The sequence below is a fragment of the Excalfactoria chinensis genome, chromosome 6 (genome assembly GCF_039878825.1).
Source record: "Excalfactoria chinensis isolate bCotChi1 chromosome 6, bCotChi1.hap2, whole genome shotgun sequence".
NCBI classification, from domain to species: Eukaryota; Metazoa; Chordata; class Aves; order Galliformes; family Phasianidae; genus Excalfactoria; species Excalfactoria chinensis.
This window is the reverse complement of record NC_092830.1, coordinates 25304671-25326171: the sequence shown is the minus strand read 5'-3', so window position 1 is coordinate 25326171 and position 21501 is coordinate 25304671. Positions and strand designations below refer to the sequence as shown.

Genomic DNA, 21501 nt, shown 5'->3' with positions numbered 1-21501 from the left:
GGTGGTGGTCCTGGCAGCTGCCCACGCGCACAAGGGTGACCTTTCCCTGCTGAACAGCAAAGCTCCCAGCTATCCCAGGAATGCGACCCTGGCTGCCATGCAGCTGGGAGTGCCTGTGGCTGGGCCCCCTGCCAGCCAGCTGCAGCTCCCTGTGCGGGGGTGAGGGGGGTGCTGGAGCCATCGGGCTGGGACACCCACTGCTCTAGGCATGATCTGGATGGGGGCACAGGTCTCAGTGCTCCCCACAAGCCTGACACCTCCTCTTGGCTGTGGGCCCCTGGACCCACCTCTTGAGTGAGTTCTGCCCTTGGGAAGCTTTGAGGAAAGCTGAACTCTGCAGTGATGGGCATGCCCACATTGTGCTGGGTGTGCTCCAAAGACAGTGTAGTGGGGGAGGCAGTGTGCAGAGGGGCAGGAGGTTATTTCAGCTCGTGATGGGGACGAGGAGAAGTTACTTGATTTTCTTGAGAAAACACTTGGTGAGATGGATGCGATGTCCATGTACGTCCAAGTGCTCCTCAGAAAGATGCTAATGACGCAGAATACAGAGGGCTACAGATAAACACGGGCTGTGGGAGATGGGGTTTTATTTGTGTACTTCGAGTTGTGTAGTAAATGGTGTAATTGATGGTGTTTATTCCAATGGCAGTCTGCTTAGCGGCCTCGTTGGAAAATGTCTTCCACCACTATTTGAGTTTTTCTTCACCAGTTTTTTTCCATGCTGGCTGTGGAGAAGGGAGGGGGCAGGAACCACCTGCCTCAGGCTGTCACAGGAGCTCGCTGCCCCCATCCTGTGCTGGCTGTGGGGCAGGATCACATCCCACTGTCAGCATCAGTGCCCACTGTGGCTGTGCCCTGCAGTACGACAGGAACAGTGCTCGTTCCTGCATGGGGCAAGTGCCTGGTGCCTTGCTGGTGGGGCAATGCAAACCAGGCATGGGATGTCCTGCAGCTTCAGTTCCCCTTGTCACCCTTTAGAAACTGTGGTGCGAGGCCACCTGGTGCTGAGTAATTATCCCGGTGTCTGGATATCCTGCCAGGATGCTCTGTAATGCAGCAGACTCAAAAATACAGAGTAAACAAGGCTGAGGGGGACCCTGCTGCTTCACTAGAAACCAACTTGGGGCTGCCCCACTCCCTGCAGGGACCCAGGGCTGGGAGGTGTAATGTCCAGCTCTGCACCCTGCTGCACTCGGTACCACCCTCAGTCTGTGCATCCTCCAGCCTCCAAATTTCTTTCTCCCTTTTGCCCCTCCATGGTTACTTCCCAGGTGGTGGAAGCAGGGATCGTGTAGGGACTGTTGAGCTGCCCTGTGCCCTCCTTCCATGTGTTCCCCCAGGATGCCCCAAGGTTTTGGAGCCCAAGAACCACAGAGAGCTGGATGCAGGCTTATCTCAGACAAAATAATTTACTCTAGTGTGGATAGGACAGGGTGTGGGGTGCTGGAGAGCTGGGGCTATGCAGCTCAGGGCTTTCAGGAGCTGGGGCAGGCAGTCTGTGGGTACAGAGGGTGCGAGTATGGGAGCTTGGCAGGAGCATGGGGGTTGGGGTCTGGGGTGCAGCTGAGGTCAAGCAGGGGTCTTATGTGCAGGTAGAGGGCTCAGGAGGCTGCAGGGGTCCTGGGTGCAGATCAGGGCTTCCTTGAATGCAGCCTGGGTGCAGAACTGGGGATGCAGAGCAGGGCAAGTGCAGGAGTCCTGGGACAGAGCCCTAGTTCTGCCCAGCCCCATAGAGCAGGGGATGGTATAGGGGACAGGGGTAGGAAAACATGAACTTGACAGCGAACTTCATCTCCTTGTTATGCTTCTGCCAGGGGTAGATGGCCAGGAGCAGCAGGCGGCCGCCCACCTTGCGCCCCAGCACCAGGAAGCTGCCACTTAGGTTGTCGAGCTGAGGACAGGGGCAAGAGCCCGTGTTCCTCATGTGCAGCACCATCTTCTTGGTGTCCTTACGCTTGAGGGAACCCAGCTTCAGCACCTTCTTCTTCTGGGCAGCCACCAGGCGCCTCTCCCCATTCTCCTCTATCACCTCCTTGATGCGCATCTTCACCACTGTGAAGTTAGTATTGACCCAGTGACCCTCCCACATGTTCTGCCTGTCCCCCCGAGATGTCCTCTCTCATGGTGCGCCCCATCCCCTGCACATAGGGTCCAAGGGAGAGTGTCCTATAGGGCTGTCCCTGCATAGCAGACCCCTTTATCCAACCTCCCCAGGCTGCTTGAGGGGCGGCTCAGGCTGTTGGGAGGCTGGGAGGTCAGGGGAGCACTCACCGAAATCACTGGAGCACATCTGCTGCATCATGCCATCCGCCTTGTGCTCCATCTCGCACTGGGTGCAGATCTTGGGCACTGCAGGGTGAGAGAAGCTGCTGTCACCAGAATCTGATGGCTGTCACCTGTGTCACCTTGGGTAGTGACACAGCTGGGGAGCAGCCCCTCTGTCCCTGGGAAGCTGTGCCAGGTGACTCAGGGACATTCAGCACCACACGTTTAGGAGTTCCAGCACCCACTTCCCAAGAGGGATAGGAAATGGGGGACCCTGCCTGACTGCCGATGCTTTGGGGTGAGGGTGGTAGCAGGGTGAAAGGTGACACAACCTGATCCTGACCCAAGGCTGCCTTCAGATGACATCCCTTCCCCAGCCTGAGGGGACCTGCAGGGGCGTGGGTATGGCACAGGTGCAGCGCTCAGGGCTGGATGCTTTTGGCTGTGATGATACGTAGTGAGAGGAAGGGGACGGCTCTGTGGCAATCCCGCAGTCCCACATTCACCCTCAGCACTCATCCCACTGCCAACCCACTCACCTTGCCCTGGGTCAACTCTGCATGCAGCTGGGTGCCTAGGGCTGTAGGAACAGGGATGGGGACTCCTACAGTTGCCCAAGTCTGCACAGGGCTGTGTGCATGACCCCATCCTATTGCGGTGCTCATCCCACTTACCTGGTGGCGGGGTGGCCTGGTTGTTCCCAAACTGCACGGCGATGCAGAGGTCGTGGTCAGAAGGGAACTTGCCGCAGTGCAGCATCTCGGGCCAGGGGAAGCCGTAGGACTCCATGACGGGTGCACAGGCATCACGCACCACCTCGCAGAGCGAGCGGCATGGGTAGATGGGGCGGTCGAGGCAGACAGGAGCGAAAAGAGAGCAGAGGAAGAGCTGCGTGTCAGCGTGGCACTGCTTGGCGAGCAGCGGCACCCAGCTGCTGGCCTGTTGCTTGGCCTCAGCCATGGACTCATGCTCCAGCAGGTTGGGCAGCCGCATGCGCTTGTAGCCCACGTCGTGGCACAGCTGCATGTCTGCAGGGATGTCGACACACTGCGGCTCCCGCCCATAGAAGCGCCCGCGGGGCACGCTCTCCGGCTGCCAGCCATAGTAGTCGTAGTGCTGCCCTTCTCCTGGTGCCAACGCCAGTGCCAGCAGTGCCAGTGTCACCGTGCCCGCGGGACTGCTCGCCCGCAGCATCGCCGTTCCTGCCGAGTGGGACACACGGCCGCTGCCTGCTCCTCTGGCACCTCCCACACTGCCCTTTCAAAGGAGCCCGCAGGCATCACCGGCAGCCAATCTGCTCTGGCTGCTGCCCCCCCCACGCATGGCCCCCCGGCCCTACGCCAGGCCGCCCGCTGTGCTCCCGCCCTCCCTCCCTCCCTTGCACTGCAGGGTGGGTGCACAGGGATGCTCCACATCACTCTGGTGCCATGCACTCAGGAAGGGACTGTGCACCTCCCTGCCCACCAACATCCCCGTCCTATCTGGGGACAGGAGGCACTGGTTCCTACCCCTGTGCCCCCCTTAGAGTAGGGTTGTGGGGATAGCCCCAAGGCTGCACGGTGCACTCGTGCCCAGTGCCCCTGCAGTCTGTCCTTTGCCTCAGAGCTGTGTTTTGTGTCACCCTGCACCATCCTGGGGCACCCCAACTAGTTGCTCATTGAATGAGAGAGCTGGGAGGGGACATTCAGGCCCTTTCCCTGGTGCCCAGGGCATGGGAAGAACCAGAGCCTTCTTGAGACCTGCCCAGTCCACATTCCCTCTTCTCCTTGGAGACGGGCCAGGGGTGCCAGGATGAGAACCCCATTAGAAACCCATTTGTCTGCAGGGGTTATCTAGAGCACCCCCTCCCACTGTGGCGATCGATGTCCTGACCTGGTCAGCACTCCCACGCTGCCCCCAGCTCCTGTCTGCCGGATAAGGTGGCTCAGTTAATGGGCTACAGAGCAAACAGTCTGGTGTGGGCTGCGATAGCAGCTGCCCTTTGCCCCGTGCAGGGGGCAGGGACCACCCCCCCACACACCCATAAGGAGCTGTCTGCTATGGGGCCGTGCAAAAAACCTCATACACCAAGCTCATGCCTGCAGCCTGTTTGTCCCACCTGTGCCCTGGATGTGCGGTGCCCAGGGATGCATGGTGCCAAATGATGCTCAGAGATAAGGGTTACTTGGTACCCAGGGATGCTCAGTGCTCAGGGATGCTCAGTGCTGTCCCAGAATCTGATCTCACCTCTCCTGGGCCAAGCCCCGGAGATGGCACTGCTAATGTATAACTGCCGGGGAGCACGATAAGATAGAGCCACCCGTTATCAGGACTGCCCGGTAGCAGGAGGGAGGCACTGGGCTGTCAGAGGAGCAGTGAGATTGCCTGGAGAAAAATGCTGATAGAAAATAGCTAACCCATGATGGATGAGCTGGGGCTGGGCAGCTGAGCTAATTGTGATGGGCTTGTGCTGGGAAGGGGCCAAGAATGGAGAGCTCCAGGGGCAGGGTGGTGGGGGCAGAGGAAGCCTGCAGGATACTCATAAGGTGCCCAGGCGTGATGCTGATTGTGCCTCACCCTGAGCCCTGGTGGGTAGGGTCAGGGGAGTGAGGGGCTCCCTACCAGCTGCTGGGCCCCTGTCTGTCACTATATCTTCATTAGATCCACTGAGTCACTGCCTGGCAGCAGGGCTGGGGGCAGCGGTACACAAGTCCTTCTCCTGCCAGGTGTCCTGGGGATGATGTGTCTCTGCACTGGGGTGTCCATTCTGCACTCCTCTTGCACTTGTTCCCGTGTCCCCATCCAGCACCCACACAGCAGGCTGGAGGGCAGACACCTGTGCCTGTCAGTCTGTGCAGCCCAGCCACCAGCCCTGCCACCGCCTGTGTGTCACACTTCACAGCACTGGGACCAGGACTGGGACCATGGGGGCTGCCCCCTCTGCAGTGGAGACCTTGGGGATGGCCAGCCCTGAGGACACGGTAAGGGGACATGCCCTGAGGGGGGCTGCTTCACCTATCTTCCCAGAGAAGCTCTGGCAGGGGCTGTGCAAGGGGTTGCAAGGCACAAGGACTAACACTTGTGCAAGGCTCTGGCTCTGCTGCAGGAGGGGAAATCCTGCTGTCACAGGAAGTGGGGCACGGGCACAGTGCTGTGGTGTCCAGTCTCTCAGACCCTATCCTTGGCACCTCCAACAGCAGTGCCAGTATATTCCTTGCAGTCAGTTTGCCCCACAGTGAGGTGCAGGAGGAAGGATAGTGCTGGAGGGGGGCACGATGGGGCCAAGCCACTGGGATTGCAGACCTCCGGGGCAGGCAGAAGGCAGTGGTGACCACGCACTTGCCCTGCGCCCACACACACTCCCACTTGTCTCGCGGCCCCAGGAATGCAGCTGGCAGTGCTCCGGGCACAGCTGTGGGGCCGCAGCCACCCTGGCTTCCTCCCAGCCCCTCAGCAGCTCTGCCCTGGCTCATAAATCCTTTGAACACACAGAGCCACTGTGTGCTGTCTGCCTGCCTCCAGCCCCATGCAGTGCAGGGATGGGACATGGCCCATATGGGGATTCCTCTGCATGAGGGTGGCATCATGCATGGAGGCATGGGGACCTCTCGGCAGTGCTGCTCCCTACACCACATCGAGCAGTTCCATGAGGATGGCAGTGTGCTCACCTCAGGCTGTGGGCAGTTTGGGGCAGTGTCCCATGGGCTGTGATGCCCGTGGGGCAGAGGCAGTGCTGGGGTGCCTGCACTGGGTGTGGGAAATGTCCTTCCATGCTGACACACGCACACCTGCTGTCTCCCAGGAAAGGTTATCAGCTCTTCCCCACCACATCCCAAATGTCACCATTGTCCTCAGTGGGGCAGTGAGCTCATTCTCCCCCCGACATTAATTAAAGCCCCCCCAGCACCATGTGAAGCAGCTGCCAGGGCTGGCACTGCCGTTCTCCCTTTGAAGCAGAGCTGCTGACAGTCCCTGTGAGGAGGGGGCACAGGTCCCCTCCTGCTGTATGAGGGCTGGACCCTCTCTGGGCCAGGGTTGCTGAGGGAATGACAAACATGGGTAGTGTGGGGCCAACCCCAGAGCAAGGGTTTCTTGCTCCTATTGGAGCAGGAGCAGCATTAGGGTAGTGGGACTGGGGCATGGCTGTGGGATGGCTCCCTCAGGTGCAGGGAATAATTGGAATAAAGGCAGATCCTGCCACAGCCATGTGAGCACTGCCTCTGCTGCCAGGGAGCCTAAAAATAGCCCCCCAGGCTCAGCAGAAGGAGAAGGGCCATCTGGTTACAGCTGGGAAGCCTGTGATGGGGAGTCTGTCTGGGGTTCTGGCAGGGCCTGGTGGGGCTGGGGGAAGAGCAGTGAGGCCAGGGGCTGTGTGGGGGTGGGGAGCACATTGGGAACCCACAAGAAATGCCCAGCACTGAGCCCCAAGGGGACACGCAGTGTCACAGCTCCTGGGGACAGCCACCAGCTGTGGTTCCTTCCCACCCAGCCCAGCTTTCATGGGGGGAACACAGGTGGGCACAGCCCAGGGGACACTCATGGGGGTGTCAGAGACAGCTGTGCCCCCCACAGCCACTCTCAGCCCCTCTCCACTGCTTGGGAGAGTGAACCTCATCTCTCCACAGGCGAGACATTGCCATGGCAACTGGCACGGCCACTGCCAGGCAGGAGGTGAGCAGTGACGCGGTATGACATGCAGTGTGGGAAAGGGACATGGGTGTGGGGGGCATCCTGGGACGCACCTAGGTACGTACATATGCCTGCAGGGATGCACATATCCCCAGGTGTTGATATGTGCAACCCCAGATGTAGATCTGTGCATCCCCAGACGTGTGTGTGCACATTGCTGAGGCTCTGCACCCACTGCTTGTTGCTTTTCTTACCAGTGTCTCTGCAGGTGCAGAGAAAGGGCTTGTTGCCCTTCCACCCTGCACGGGCCCTGAGCCACCACACATCACCCCCTCCCCTGCTGTGCCCTCCTCCTCTAGGGAGAACGTCTGTTTTCTCCCCGTTTGCCATTTCTCTGCCTCTAATTGAGCTGTCAATGGGCAGAGATAACAGGGAATCTGTTAGCGCTCCTCTCTGATGTCTGCCTGTGCTGTGCTCGCGGCACCCACTCTGCAGCTGCAAATTCTGCACGAGAAGCACTCATCCACGTACCTGGGAAGGGCGGGCTGCCAGACTCACTGCCAGCCCCCCCCAGTACCCGTGTCCTTCCCATGGCATGCAGCCCTCCCCATTACCCCCCGTGTCCTCCACGCCGCAGCACCCCTGGAAAGTCACTTCCCAGCCGCCCCCACAGCCGCCCCCGATCGGTCCGGCTCCCCCCGGGCTCGGTGCAGGCAGCAGCGGGCGCCCATCCCCGGGGCCGGGCGGCTGCGCACACGTTGCGGCCGGGCCCGCCTCCGCCTCCGCCGCGCGGCTCAGCAGCACCGCGGACAGCGCCGGTGCCGCCCGCTCGGTTCTGCCCGGCTCGGTTCGGCTCGGCCCGGTCCCGCCGCCGGCTCCGGTTCCCCCGCGCGGCCCGACCCAGCGCAGCACGGCCCGGCCCGTGGCGCACGGAGCGCCATGGCCACGGAGGTGGGTGCGCGGGTGCCCGGGGCTGTGCGGGTGGGGCTGGAGTCCTGCGGGGTCCGCACTCACAGAAGGGCCCTTGCGCTTCCAAGGTGCCTGCTGGGGGGCTGGAGCGGTGTGGGTTTGGGGTTGGGGTGGGGTGTCCTTGATGGAGAGGTCCATGTGGGGCTGCAGTGTGAGGGGTCTGACTCCCTCCCTTTGTCCCCTCCATCCTCCTCTCCATCCCAGCTCTGATCCAACACCTCGCAGGGTGCCAGGGTTATGCCATCCCAGCTCTTCCGGCTGCACAGCTGCTGCAGCCCCACAGCAGCAGTCCCTTGTTCCCCTCCTTCTGCCAGCATCCTGATGAGGACTGAGGACCATCCCTGTGCCACCATCAGGCCTTGTCCCACCGTGGACACATGGACATGCTGGAGTCTATGGGAATGGCACTGTTTTCCATAGCTCCACAGTGGGATGCACGGGGACCTTTCCTTCTCACCCCCAGGCTGTATCCCCCCCAGCTCACCTCACTGCCACCCCCCAGGTACACAGCCTGCAGGAGCTGCGGCGCAGTGCGTCCCTGGCCACCAAGGTCTTTGTGCAGCGGGACTACAGTGATGGGACCACGTGCCAGTTCCAGACTAAGTTCCCCCCAGAGCTGGAGAGCCGGGTAGGATGCCTGGCAGTGTGCGTGGGGGTGCCCTATATACAGAGTCCTGTGGGGTTTGTCTAAACAAAAGGGAGAGGGCTTGGGGGGCTGCGTGGCCCTGAGCCAGCTCTGGATTGCTGTTCTGGGCAGAGTATATAACCATCTCTCCTGGGGGCTGGGGGCTCTGCTGGAGACACACAGCTCTTGGTGTAGGTGGGAAATGGGCAGGGAGCAGCTGAGAAGGAAGGACAGGATTGGGTGGTCCCCAGGGCGTCCCAGGGATGGAGATAGTTGCTGGCCAGGCATCTCTTCATGACAGCTTCTGCCCCAGATTGAGCGTCAGCTGTTTGAGGAGACCGTGAAAACTCTCAATGGGTTCTATGCTGAAGCGGAGAAGATCGGGGGCAGTTCATACCTGGAGGGGTGCCTGGCCTGTGCCACTGCCTACTTCATCTTCCTCTGCATGGAGACACACTATGAGAAGGTGCCAATGCCCTGGGAAGGGCACAGGAAATGAGGGGTCTGGGGAAGGCACCAGGGCTGGAGGGTACTCAGTGCCCCCTTGCACTCACAGGTCCTGAAGAAGATCTCCAAGTACATCCAGGAGCAGAATGAGAAGGTCTATGCACCACGGGGGCTGCTGCTCACCGACCCCCTGGAGCGCGGCATGAGAGTTGTATCCTCTGGGATAAGGGGGCATCGATGAGGGTGAGGGGAGGATGACACTGGCAGGGGGCAGGGGGGCTGTGGCTGATGCATCTCACGGCTGCTCCTTAGCAGTGCCCAGATCGAGATCTCCATCTACGAGGACCGGTGCAGCAGCGGCAGCTCCAGCAGCGGCAGCTCCAGCAGCAGCAGCAGCGGTGGGGGGGGGCGGTGACTGGCAGGGGGTGGTCCCTGCAGGGACACGTACTGCCGGGACAGCCGCCTCTCTGAGATCCGCAGGCTGCACTACCAGAGCACCCGCTTCTGAGCCCAGGGTGGGTGGGAGGGGGCCTGGGGGCCATGTGTCATCTGTGCCACATACCCCCTGTGGTGGCTCTGCCCCTGCCCAGACCCACTGCAGGCAGGGACTGCTGCTGGGGTGTTCCAGATGCTTCCCACTGAACCAAACCAGTGCCAAAGGGCTCCTGCAGCCCCCTCTCCACACCCTCCCTCCCCCCCCTCCCAAATGAAAGAGCTTGCCCTGCAGTGTTCCAGCAGCACTGAAGACAGGGGGACATGGCCCTGTGCCCCTGTGTTACTTCATCTGCATGACGGTGCTGTGTGTTCACCCCATGTGCTGCCCCAAAGGTTCTGTCTGCATCCTGCTCCCTGCCCTCCCCTGTGCCATCCCCAGCCAGGGCAGAGGATACAGCTCCTCCTGCCAACACATCCTGCATGCATTCTCCCCCTCCCTGCAGCATGCAGTGTCCCTGTGATGCTGGGGGGCCGTGGGGAGTGTGTCTCCTGCTTGCACCCTGCCCATGACCTGAAAGGTGCCAGCCTTGAAGAGCTGCTCTGATGCAGCACCCCTGGCTGCAGCACCCACACTTGCAGCTTGTGGTGGGGGACCCCCTGGGGGAAGAGACAAATGGTGGGTCCCTGTGACATCGAGTAACTGGGAGGGAGCTCCAGGGCCATAGAGGGAGGACCCGGCCCCACAGGAGGGTGGGGAGTGACCCCAGCTCTGGTGCTACCTGCGGGGCACCCTGCATGGAGACTGATGGAGACCTCCAATAAACCTCATGCTTTGGCCCTGTCAGTTGCCCTGTCTCCTCTTGTGTTGGGGTTGTGTTGGGGCTAAGCACCCTGTTGCAATGGGTGCCGTAGCTCTGGCCCTATATGGAGAGTGAGCATGGGTCAATAAGGGGGAGACGTAGAGCAGTGCCCTGTGGGACATGCAGAGAAAGTGGGACAGGGATGGGTTTACTCTCATGGCATGACTGGCACAGGAGATGTGCCTGGGGGGAATGGAGGTACAGGGAGGAATCCAGGGCAGAATAGTGGCTCCCACCTTTCTGGAAGCCTGAGTTCAGGCCAGCCGGCAAACAGACAGTGTATAGTTTATTGGGAGGGTTCTCCAGGAGACAGGCTGGAAGACTGAGCAGGGTCCAACTTCAAACAGCAGGGTCAAGAAGTTAAAAAACAAACTAGGGGGACTTTCCCCTGCTGGGCTGCGGGGAGCCTCCTCTGCTGGGGGTACTCCCCCTGGGGAAGAGGGGACTTGCGAAGCACACGTGGCTCAGGCCAAACCAGCAGGCACATGGCACAGGATCGAGGCGACGGAGCCAGCGATACAGGGGGAGTGCTGGGGCTTCAGTCCCGGGCTGCAGTGTTTGGATGGTGCTGTGGTCCCTTGCCCGTCCAGGGTAGTTCCACATGGGGAGAGAGAAGAAGACGGGCAGAGACTGGCCGCTCCTTCGCCAAGGCTGCTCGGGTGTTACAGGCAGGGTTAAAGTGCATAGAGACAAAGGCAGAGTCCAAAGCCCAGAGAGAGAAGAACACCTTGGGGGGCCCAGAGCCAGCTCCCAGTGGAGGGGTATCCCCCAAAAAAGGCTACCTGAGCTGCATGGAGAATGAGAAAAGGAGCAGGAAAGAAAGAGAGTTGGGTGGTCAGCAGCAAGCGGGTGGCATAGGACCAGCAGGCTTGGAGGCACATGGCTGTGGGGCTGGGGCCGAGGCAACCCTGGGTGAGCACATCATCCCAAGGTGCTGCTCCGGTGTATCCCCACCATCACTCACCCACACATGCTGTGCCATCCTCATTGGGCTCAAAGCCACGGGCACAGCGCTTGTTGCTGCGGCAGCGGTACCCGCCATAGGTGTTGATGCAGATGGGCTTCTCCCGGGGACAGACAAAGGGGAACTCAGCACACTCGTTGGTGTCTGTGGGCAGAGGGGATGGGGATGGTATGGACAGACTGGGAACTGCCAGTGGTGCACCCCTGTTCCCACTGTGCTTAAGCGTGGATGTGGCCATGCACAATCGGTGAACTGCCACAGCTGAGCACTACTGTGTTCCCACTTCTGCTGGGTCACTTGTGTCATCCATGCATCCCCTGCCCCCTCCAGAGCCCAGGCTCCCAGAGCACATGCCCAACAGCCATACTCTGGGTTTCAGCCATGCCTGCGTCTGCACTCACCTACGCAGCGTCCGTTCTCGTGCTGGGAGAATCCCTGCCCGCACTGCGTTTGGGGAGAAGCAGACACTGGGATGGGGCAGCCCCAAGGCAGCAGAGCTCAGCCCCGCATTCCTATCCCCTAACAACTCCCCGTGGGCCCTCACCTCCAGCAGGGTGGGCACCGGTGGCTTCTCTGTGTCTTGGGGGTAGGGGACCTCCAGGACAGAGTTGGTTTCGCTGCTGGCCACTGCTCGCACCAGGACACGGCCGTCGGGCCAAGTCACCTCCAGGCTGCTGGCTTCGTCACGCCCTGTGGGCAAGCAGCCTGTTATTGGGTGTGGGGAGGGCTAAGGGGGTGGCAGTCTCTTGCCCCCACCCTGGGGCTTACCCAGTCCAAAGTGAGCCACGGGTTCCATCTCACACAGGTATCCTGAGCCGCCATCGATGATGCGCAGGTGGGCACCGCTGCGCCGTGTGAACAGCACCACCTTGGCCCCTCGTGCAAAGGCCCCAAAGCGGGTGCGTGGCACGACCCGCAGCCAGTTGTTGCCAGCACCCTGCAGCAGAGGGGAGGGAGGCTGACCTGGGGGAACACAGGGACCGAGACACCTAGAGACACCCTTTGCTCACCTGGGTGCTCTTGAAGATGGAGAGTGGCTGTGCCATGGACTCGCCGTGGGATAGGATCAGATCCAGCATCCCATCACCATCAAAATCTGTCGCCACACCCCCTGAGCACAAAGCAACAGGTCATGGGCTTGGCTTTCATGGTGATGGCAGCACGCTGGCAACGCTGTGTCACCCCAGCCAGCCCTGCCCTGCAGCACCCACCAGTGCCCCGTCCCTCGGGCTCCAGTGCATCCCCAGGGTTCAGCTCTTCTATGATGGGATCTGAGTGCTCCCTGCGGATGAGCCTGTCGAGCACAGACAGGGTGTTAGTGTCAGCCCTCATGCCCCCATGACCCCCAGCAGCTCTCCACCCTGGAGCAGCTTGGCAGAGAGGTGACACCCAGAGGGGGCAGGGCCGTGTGGGGTGTCTGGTGACTGGACGCACACATCTCATCCCTGCTCCACGGAGGAATGACAGAGATGTCAGAAGGGCATGGATCTGAGCTGCAGAGCAGCAGTGCCATCTCCAAATGCTGCTTCAACCCCTGGGGGCTCTGCCCAAACCACCGCTTTCCACCCCCCCACTGTGCCGACACAGTGAGGGGGTGCCGCAGAGCAGTGGTGAGGAATTGATCCCCACAATTAGCTGCAGCAGGGAACAAGATTCCACACAGCTGTGATCAGCAGCACGGGGACCCCAGGGGCTGCTGCAGGCACAGCCACAGGGCTAGTAATGACATGGGGAAGGGCTCAGGCATGGCTCCTTGATAAGCAGAGTTGGAGCACCGGTCCCGCACGTGGCACCAAGAGTGAAGAGCAGAGTGAGGGCTGCTTGGCTCCTGCTGCAGGATGTGGCCCCCCAGCCCTACCGGAACAGGCGGTTAGCAGAGGAGCCACGGTAGGCAATGTTGTTGAAGAAGACCTCCAGCTCCTGGTCATTGTCAAAATCAGCAGCGATGACAGTGCGGACGGGGGACGGCATGGAGAACTTGGGAGTGGCGATGTCCTGTGTGAGAGATGGGTACGGGCTGGTGATGTGAGGACACTGCTCCTCGGTTCCCATCCCCACAGGGAACCAGGGCTCAAAGCCAAGCTGGGGCTCAGCACCAAAGCTGGTGGTTGGGGACATCCCAGCCCCAGCCCTCACCCGAAATCGGACGCGCCCAGGGGCCCCTGCCTGAAGGTAGAGGCGGTGCGGCCCATTCCAGTTGCCATAGACAATGTCCACACGACCATCACGGTTGAAATCAGCCAATGCCACGCCACGTCCATGCTGGTAGGGGTCATCCAGCCCTGCAAGCAGCAAGGGGACAGGGAGATGGGACCCTCAATCCTGGGAGACATCCCCAGGGCACCTCCAGGGACAGGGCCCCCTGGTTTCCTCATGGGCCTCCCCATGCTGCATCCCTGCATCAGCGATGCCCCTCCTGTGATCAGTGGGGCTGTCAGTCCTCATGGTCCTCATGGTCCGCTCCCCAGAACTGTGCTAGCTCATTTGGTGTCATCCTCCTGACCTTCTACTCACCCACCACAGCAGCCACGTCCCGGTATGTCCCATCCCCACGGTTGTTGAAGAGGAAGTTGGGGCTGTTCTCATTCCCGCAGAAGATGTCAGAAGCACTGTCACTCAGGATGGGACCTACAGCCACACCACGGCCTCCTGGGGACAGCAGACATTGGTAACGTTGTCCCCTGCTCTGGGGGCTGCGTGTCCCTGCATCAGTTCCAGTGCTCCCAAGACCCCTCCTCTCCCTCCCTCCTCCTTCACTCCCTCTCATCAGGAGCTAATTGGGGCTGGCAGCCGCTTGTGTCACAGCCAACCTAATCACTGCCATCGCCATGGTGACAACACTCCTAATTAGTAAGAATTTACCGCCTCAGAGACGGGGCACGCAGCAGTCCCCCATGGTGGCAGGCATGCACCCTGCATCCCCAGGCCCTCAGGACGCAGCCAGAGGACCAGCAGCGTGACAGCGGCGTCCTTCTGGATGGGTGCCACGCGCATTGGGGTGGCCACTAGGTGGGGCAGTCAGGCAGGCAATGTATGGCACACGCGGCGTGGGTCATGGCACAGGTCACTGGTGCTCACATCCTCTCCATACCTGTGTATTTGCTGACACCAGCGTGGGCAGCCACGTCCACCAGCACCACGATGCCACGGGCAGGGTCACTAGCAGCCACGTCCATCTCCAGCAGGGCGTGTGGGCCCACCTTGCCGCTGGCGTAGTTGGCGATGTAGATGGAGTACCTGCCTGAGCCCTGCAGCCAGCAGCACCGCCTCAGCTCCCTGTGCCCCCATCTCAGCCCATAGGGTTAGGTTTGGCCCCCATCCTCCCTGCTGTCAGGTTCCCTAGTGCCCATTTCCAAGAGCGCCCTACACCGGGGATGGCCGTGCTATCCCAATGGGATGTGTCCCATCACCTTCACTGTTCCCATGCTCAGTGCTGGTGTTCAGTTCATGCCACGCTCCCCGCTGTGACAGGTGCCCCCCCCTCTCACCACCCCCCTTGTCCCGTGCAGCAGCTGGGCCCTGATTTAGCGATAATCATTGGGAAACAAACTGCTGGGGGAGGAGGAAGAAGAAAGAGCAGGTGACAGGGACATAAATCACCTCGACAGGCGCGTTTATCAGCCAGCGGCAACCGTGTGGACGGATGCCCGAAGCCCTGATGGCCGGGGGGGGCTGTGAGCTCTGACAGCCACCAACCAGATGCTGGGGGCACCCCCAGCCCCAATGGAGTGGGATGTGGTCGGTGTCTGGGTGAGGGGCTGCCCCACACCCTGCCTGCTCACCATGCGGTCCACACAGGCGACGGAGCGCCCAGCGAAGCGGCTGGCCACGTCACGGTTCACTTCGTCGCTCAGCAGGTCCTCCCAGCGCCCGTTGCGGAGCTTGAAGAGCTTATCCGTGTATGTGGCCATGCCTATGGGATGTGGTCAGGGGCTGCCACAACCATCCTCCCCCTGAGCTCAACCCAATGGGACATGACCCTTGCTCTGTCCCCCCAGCAGTTGCCACCAGCAGAATTCCCATAACCCATGAGAACCACCGGGAGACACATGGAAGAATCAACTCATTAAGTTAAAATGTGTCCCAATGGGGTGCAGCCTGTGGAGGCAAAAATCAATGCAGTGCCAGGCACAGGCGGTGAGCCGCACTGCTGTGACAGTGACAGTGGCACTGCCTGACTTAGGGATGGGCATGCAGACAAGCCAGTGTCAGCCCTGCTAACTGGAGAATGAAAATACATCTGCAGCAGTGGGACGGGGCAGAGCTGGGATGGAGCAGGGACATGGGGAGCTTTGGAGATGCCTTGGGGCACAGCTGTCCCTTCCTCAGGGCTGATACATCCAGGAGCTGTGGCAGCACCGGTAAGGCAGGATGAGGCTCTGGCTTGGTACAGGGACACAGTTCTGCCACCGTCATGGGAATCAGCAAGCACAGGTACACACACATCCTGGTGGCACGGCAGTCCCAGTGGTGAAGGGACACTGCCATCCCCTTCCGGGTGCCATGGGGAGGGCGGCTGGAAGTGCTGACTCAGCATCTGGCTGGGCTCGGCGTCCCGCCCGTGCTGCTATCAATCAATGGAGCCACTCAACTGGGAAATTAACTCCAGCCCGCACACATCCCTCACACGCCGAAGGTCGCAGGCAGCTGTGCTGCCCCCCCCCCCCCCAGTGCCTGGAGCTCACCAGAGAAGGCATTGTTGGTGTTGAGGAAGTAGATTTCCTCACGGCCATCCCCATCGATGTCACACGCTGTCACACCGATGGCATTGCCCGGCCGGTCCCTCAGTGCATAGTAAGGAGAGCTGCGCTCGTCTTCTGCCACATTGACCAGCCGTCCCCGTGCCTTGTCGTACTTGAGCACCAGGTTAGGGCCGTTGTATCTGTAGGCATGAACACATGGATCCTGGAGTTGGAAATGGCATAACAGCCCCTGCCCCATCCCCTTGTGCAGTTGGCCATGGACTATGTCAAGTAGGATCTGGGCACCAGCAGCTTGAGGGGCACAGCAAAGACATGGCGGTCAAGGATCTGCCTCCCTCTGCCCCCAGCTGTGGGGGCTGCCATGGGGAGGGCTCAGTCTGGCATCACACATCAGCCTGGCCTGGGCACCCTGGGTAGCATCAGGGCAGGATGGGGCAGGTTCCCTGCTTGCAGCCCTTTCCCAGGGCAGGAAAGACAGCATACAAGGCAAATCCGCTCAGCACAGTGTGCTCCCTGCCTGTTCCTGCCCCATGCACTGGTAAACAAGTTACACAACGGGCACCGTGCTGCTTACAAAACCACTCCTGGCTGCTTGGCTCAGCCTTGCTGAGCGCAGAGACCCAGGCCCTGCTGGGTGTCCCTGGCTGCCCAGGCTTGCTGCATTTTTGGGCAGACACCCCATATCCATGCCCCATACATCAAAGAGAGTGCCAGCCCATGCTGGGCTCACAGGGTGAGACACTCCCTTCCAGGTGAGGATACGTGCAAGCCTCCCTCGTGGATAAGCACGCTATGCCATTGGCTCACAGCCATGCCAGGAGCCCGTGGCACTGTCTCTGCTGACCCCAGCCAGGGCAGGACCTGCCAGCAGCAGCTGCTCCATGTCCAGCCCTGCTCAGGTGCTGGGGCAGCACAGCATACAGCTCCTGCATCACTGGTTCCTGCCAGCCCTTCCGAGCCATCACACCCATACACATCTATAAAAAACCTCCAGCCAATTAAGTGAATCTCCGGAGAGCACTGAGTCCTGTCAGCAGAGCCGAGCGGGCTTGGGCTTGAGCTGCCTCTGTGCTGAAGGGTGGGACCCAGCCGCTGGGCAGCTGCCACCATCCCACAGCAAGGGGACCCAGCCCTGGAGCAGTGTCCCCATGTAGATGGCATGCTGGCAGTGCCACAGCACACCTCCTCCTAGATGGAGGGATGGGAACGTTAGTGATGTGCCCCAGCAGAGCAGTGAGACCAACTGCCTGCAGCTGGGAGCTCAGCTGGGCACCACGTGTGCTTTCTGGAGAAAAGGAGTTGGGAAAGGCTGTCAGCCCTGGGACACAGAGCTGCAAGCAGCTCCTGGCACTGCAGGGCCACCATGTCTTACTGTCCCCAAGGCTGTCCCTACTCACCCTGCCACCACAATCTCGAAGTTGCCGTCGGCATCCAGGTCGGTGACAGCCACGCCGTAGTTGAGCTGTGTGGGGTTGCTGTTGTAGTCAGGTGGGAGCAGTCGGTGGGTGACGGAGGTGAACATGGGCTCACTGCGCTGGGAGCCCTCACTGAGCCAGGCCAGGGACAGCAGGCACAGCGCCAGCATCCTGGGCACCTGGGACAGACCTGCAGCCCCTCAGCTCTGCTGGTTGCACCACCAAGACCCCACTCCATGGAGCCTGAGCATCATCCCTGCATGAGCTGCTCTTCCTCCACCACTCACCACCCACCCCACTCGGTAACCCACGACCCTTCAGTTCTCCACCCCGAGACCTCAGGCACTGCTGTGCAGCTCCAGCATGCCTTAGTTTCCCCATTCTACAATCGCTGTTCCTCTTGGGGACTCCGTGGGGTGAGCACCTGCTGAGCCAGACAGGGGTAGGGAGGGGTTGGGTGCGGGGCAGGTGTCTGCACAGGTCTGCAGCCATGGGAAGGTGACGGGAGACTGGGAGGAGAGGCTCAATTAACCTGGACTGCGGAGGACTGTGGCTGCCAGCACTGCTGGCAAGGCTGCGGAGCTTTGGAGCTGGCTCTGACCCGGCTTTAGCGTGGGTGACAAGTGAGGTGGCACTCAGGACAGCTGCACTCACTGTGGACCAGGCAGTCCCTCCAGAAGAGAAAAGCCCAGCAGCAGTGAGCTACATGGCACTAGCTGTGCCCAAGGCCCCATGTGTCGGTGCTCCAGCTGCAAGCAAGAGCAGCCATCCCTGCTCCCACAGTCTGGAGGAAGGGCTGGGATACCCAGCAAGGGACACTGCTCTGTGTGGCCATAACAAGACTGTTCCAAATTCTTTAGGAGCATCCCCCAAAAGACCAGCAGTGGGGAAAGGTGACCAGTCTCACTGTCATCCTGTACTTATGCCATTGGCCCTTGTGTGACCAGCTTGGAGAGGGAAAGATGACCAGTTATTGGATCTCGGTAGACTGTCACCATCAGCCTGCTGCTGCCTCCCTGGGGAGGGAGAAGGCCCTAAGGATCTTAGCACCCCAGGGTTTATCTGGGAAGTGTGGGAACAAGGCACTGAGCAGCTGCCCATGCACAGAGACATGGGCACAGGGTTGTCCTCTGATTCCCTGCACAGTGCAGCATTCCCTTGCCTGATGCCCCCACACCACCAATGGGTATCTGTCTCCTGTCCAGCTCCCACTCCCTGCAGCTTGGCCTGCTCCCCAGGCACACCCCCACTTCATCCAGCTGCAGCCGGAATCCCTCCAAGCTGGAGGGAGCTTTTCCAGGAGGAAACAATGTATCTGATTGGAAACAAAAGGCTCTTCCCCAAGGATCCGGTTCTGGGTGCCATGGTGGGGGCTGCCCGGCCCAGAGCCAGGCTGTTTTGGGAAAAGGGAGGGAGCCTGGCTCAGTGTGCTGGATGCGAGAGGCCCCGTGGCTTCCAGCATGGCACAAGGATGTTTGAGGCAACAGGGTCCTGCTTGAATGGCTAGGAAGATCTTAGCCCTCTCCCGTCCCAGCAGTCATGTCCCAGCTCATGTCTTCTCATCCAGTGGCAAGGTCACTCCAGGTGCTGCAGTCACACTGGGGCTCCTGCTCAGCATGGTTAAGCCTGGTGGCATGGAGCTGAGGTGGTAAGAAGGGACAGAGGAGCAAGGCAGGGGTGCTATGGGTGCCCACACAGAGCACAGCTGGGCAGCGCAGGAACATTGTGCTGGCCCAACAGCTGCTCCCTGGAACTGCCATCCCCATGCAAAGCTGCTGCCAAAAGCACCCAGAGGGCAGAAAGGGATGGGGTGAGGGCAACGCCAGGGTGCACGAACATGGGAAGGTCACACCCACAGGCCTGTTACCGCAGGTAGGGAGATGCTGCCCCAGGGCTCCTCACATACATAGCTGTGGTCTCCAGCACACATCATGGGGAGATGGGAGTTGGCCAGTTTCATGGCCGCCCCGTCCCCGTGACATCGCTGCTGCCATGCTGCATGTCCCCAATGTCATGCGTCACCACTGCGGCAACATCCCATCCCAGGCCACATCCCATCCCAGACCAGCACTGCCATAGCATTGTGCGACATTGTGCGGCAGGAGCCCCACCACACCCCAAAGCCACCTCAGAGCAGTGACAGCACAGTAACGTCACAGCACTGCATGACATCATGCTGCATGTGTCCCATTGACACCATATCCCCCTTCCCATCATTTCCAGGCCACCACAGTCAAACCTGCCAGGGTAGAGGACAGGTAGGAGGCATCCTGCACTCAGCCTCCTCTGTCCCAGAGGGCTGTAGTGTCCCAAGGATGTCAGAGCTCCAAGCAGCCCTGACCCTGCAGTGCCTCTGCTCTGGCCAAAGCCACAAGCCCTGGTCCCACTGCTGTGGGCTCAGCACTGCGCACCTCACGCCCCTCACACAGGCCCTGGTCCCTGTGTGCATCCCATCATGGATGCTCCCAGTGGGCTTCACACCCACAGCTCCCATGCAGAGATGGTCCCTGTTCCCTCCCATGCAGGACTGCTCAGCACCGGACCCAGCACGCTGGGGCTCAGCCAGCAGCAGCTCATGCAGTATGGAGACAAGCAGTCACCTTATCTCGGAGCTCAGCCCGAAGGGACATTGGGACCTTGGGGGGGCTCAGCCGTGGCACCGCGCAGCCAGCCCCTTCCTGCACAGGTGGAGGGGCAAAGAGACCCCTCCAGCCCCACAGTGACCAAGTGTGGACATCCTCAAACAGAAGAGCTGCCCCTTCCCTCCCATTACCCATCACCGCCCCAACGTCCCGGTGGGTGCTCCCTTACGGCCAGCTCCCCTCCAAACCCCGACTCCCATCAGCACCCCCATCCCCCCCATCCCATCCCCAACTCCTCCACCCCCTTCCCTCCCCTCTTCCCAACTTCCCGCACCCACCCCCGACTCCCCGACAAAGTTGGCGGCGGGGCGGAGACGCGGGGCCCTCTCCCTACTCACGGGCGCGGGGGGCTGCCAGGTGCCCCCGCGGCGGCGGTGGCGGGGGGAGCGCATCCCGCAGCGCCCGCCTCGCCGCCCGCCTCGCCGCCCGCCTCCCGGTTCCGCGCCGCCCGACTCCCAACGACTCCGGCCGCCCGTGCGGGGTTTATGTAGCGCTGGGCGGCCGCAGCAGCGCCAATGAGCGGGGCGAGGGGTGCCGCTGCCAATGGAGAGCGGGGAGGTGGGGCTGTGCGAAGCTGATTTACTGCCCGAAATTGCAGTGGAAGCACGGCCGGGCAGCGCCGGGTGATACGGAGCCAAAATATGATGGGGGGACCCGCTGAGGCATGTGGCAGGAGAGTGGCTCATAACCTTCACGGGGTGGTGGGTTGCTCTGTCCCATCGCGTCCCGCACTGTCCTGCACTGCCAGGCTGCTCCCCAAAGCTTTGGGACTAAGGGGTCCCAGCAGTGCAACCAGGGAGCTGGGCAATGGGGACTGGAATCCCGGCTGAAGCCCTGCAGCGACACAGGGGCACTTTCCCCTACGCTCATTTCCCCCCACGGTGATTTCCAACCAGAACACAGCAAGATTTGCTCCCCACTGACTGCAGCGATGCACAGAGCTGCCCCATCCCAGCTGCTTTGCCCAGCAGAGCAATGCAACCGTGGGCATGGACTGATGTCAGCTCCCAGAGCTGTGCCCAAGGGCTCAGGACCATCCCCATGCAATACCCTGCATGGCCCTGGGTGAAGGGCACTTGCTTCACTGCTGGGGACTGGTTGCACAAGGCACTGCCATGCCAAAACCTTGCATAGCATCTGCTGCAGGGCTAGGCACAGAGCTCCCCGTGAGGCTATGGTGGTATGGGGACGGTGCTGGCAGGTCACTGGTTAGGCCACCCCAGCAGAACACGTCTACAGGAACCCAGCATGGAACCTGGGGCTGCAGACACCTCATTGCACCTGGTGGCAGCAGGAACCCGTGCTGTGCCAAGCAGCTGATCTCCTGCCCTGCTGAAACCTTTATTTCTCATTCGAACGTGTCTGGCTTCAGCTCTTGCCTGTTTCTCGCAGTGCTCCTCTCCCTGCTGTATTGGAGAGCTCTCAGTCCCAGTGATTGTTTCCCACAGTGCTGCTGCCACGTGACAATCAAGTACCCCTGTACACTCCATTTCTGATGACCCCTCTTGCAGAGCAGCTGAGCACTGGGCACGGAATCCACTGTGAGTTCCTGCTCCCCATGCTGGACT

At 60.9% G+C, this 21501-nt stretch overlaps 3 protein-coding genes across 7 annotated transcripts; 1 reads left to right on the top strand and 2 right to left on the bottom strand.

Moving 5' to 3' along the window:
* Window positions 1–4: 4 nt before the first annotated feature.
* SFRP5 (secreted frizzled related protein 5) lies at window positions 5–8352 on the bottom strand. 2 transcript variants are annotated; one of them, XM_072339482.1, is made up of 4 exons: window positions 8327–8352; window positions 2940–3467; window positions 2272–2349; window positions 1436–2052 (listed from the first exon to the last, which is right to left on the bottom strand). In XM_072339482.1, exons 2-4 carry the CDS (start codon window positions 3457–3459, stop codon window positions 1712–1714), a joined length of 939 nt encoding a protein of 312 aa, XP_072195583.1. In that variant the 5' UTR covers window positions 3460–3467; window positions 8327–8352; the 3' UTR covers window positions 1436–1711. The 2 variants fall into 2 exon arrangements, with proteins under 2 accessions (XP_072195582.1, XP_072195583.1); XM_072339481.1 differs by lacking the exon at window positions 8327–8352 and having other exon boundaries at window positions 5–2052; window positions 2940–3575.
* On the top strand, window positions 7607–10193 carry GOLGA7B (golgin A7 family member B). Its single transcript, XM_072339483.1, has 5 exons — window positions 7607–7824; window positions 8345–8470; window positions 8781–8933; window positions 9024–9125; window positions 9237–10193. The coding sequence occupies exons 1-5, from the start codon at window positions 7813–7815 to the stop codon at window positions 9327–9329; spliced, it is 486 nt and encodes a 161-aa protein (XP_072195584.1). The 5' UTR covers window positions 7607–7812; the 3' UTR covers window positions 9330–10193.
* Window positions 10194–10475: 282 nt separating this feature from the next.
* On the bottom strand, window positions 10476–20355 carry CRTAC1 (cartilage acidic protein 1). Of its 4 annotated transcripts, none has more exons than XM_072339475.1 (15): window positions 20272–20355; window positions 17274–17470; window positions 15859–16055; window positions 14956–15086; window positions 14265–14421; window positions 13688–13822; window positions 13310–13455; window positions 13032–13168; window positions 12385–12467; window positions 12184–12284; window positions 11942–12110; window positions 11718–11863; window positions 11575–11617; window positions 11174–11317; window positions 10476–10996 (listed from the first exon to the last, which is right to left on the bottom strand). In XM_072339475.1, exons 1-15 carry the CDS (start codon window positions 20323–20325, stop codon window positions 10884–10886), a joined length of 1953 nt encoding a protein of 650 aa, XP_072195576.1. In that variant the 5' UTR covers window positions 20326–20355; the 3' UTR covers window positions 10476–10883. The 4 variants fall into 4 exon arrangements, with proteins under 4 accessions (XP_072195576.1, XP_072195577.1, XP_072195575.1 ...); XM_072339476.1 differs by having other exon boundaries at window positions 17274–17481; window positions 20272–20348; XM_072339474.1 differs by having other exon boundaries at window positions 20212–20340.
* Window positions 20356–21501: the final 1146 nt, after the last annotated feature.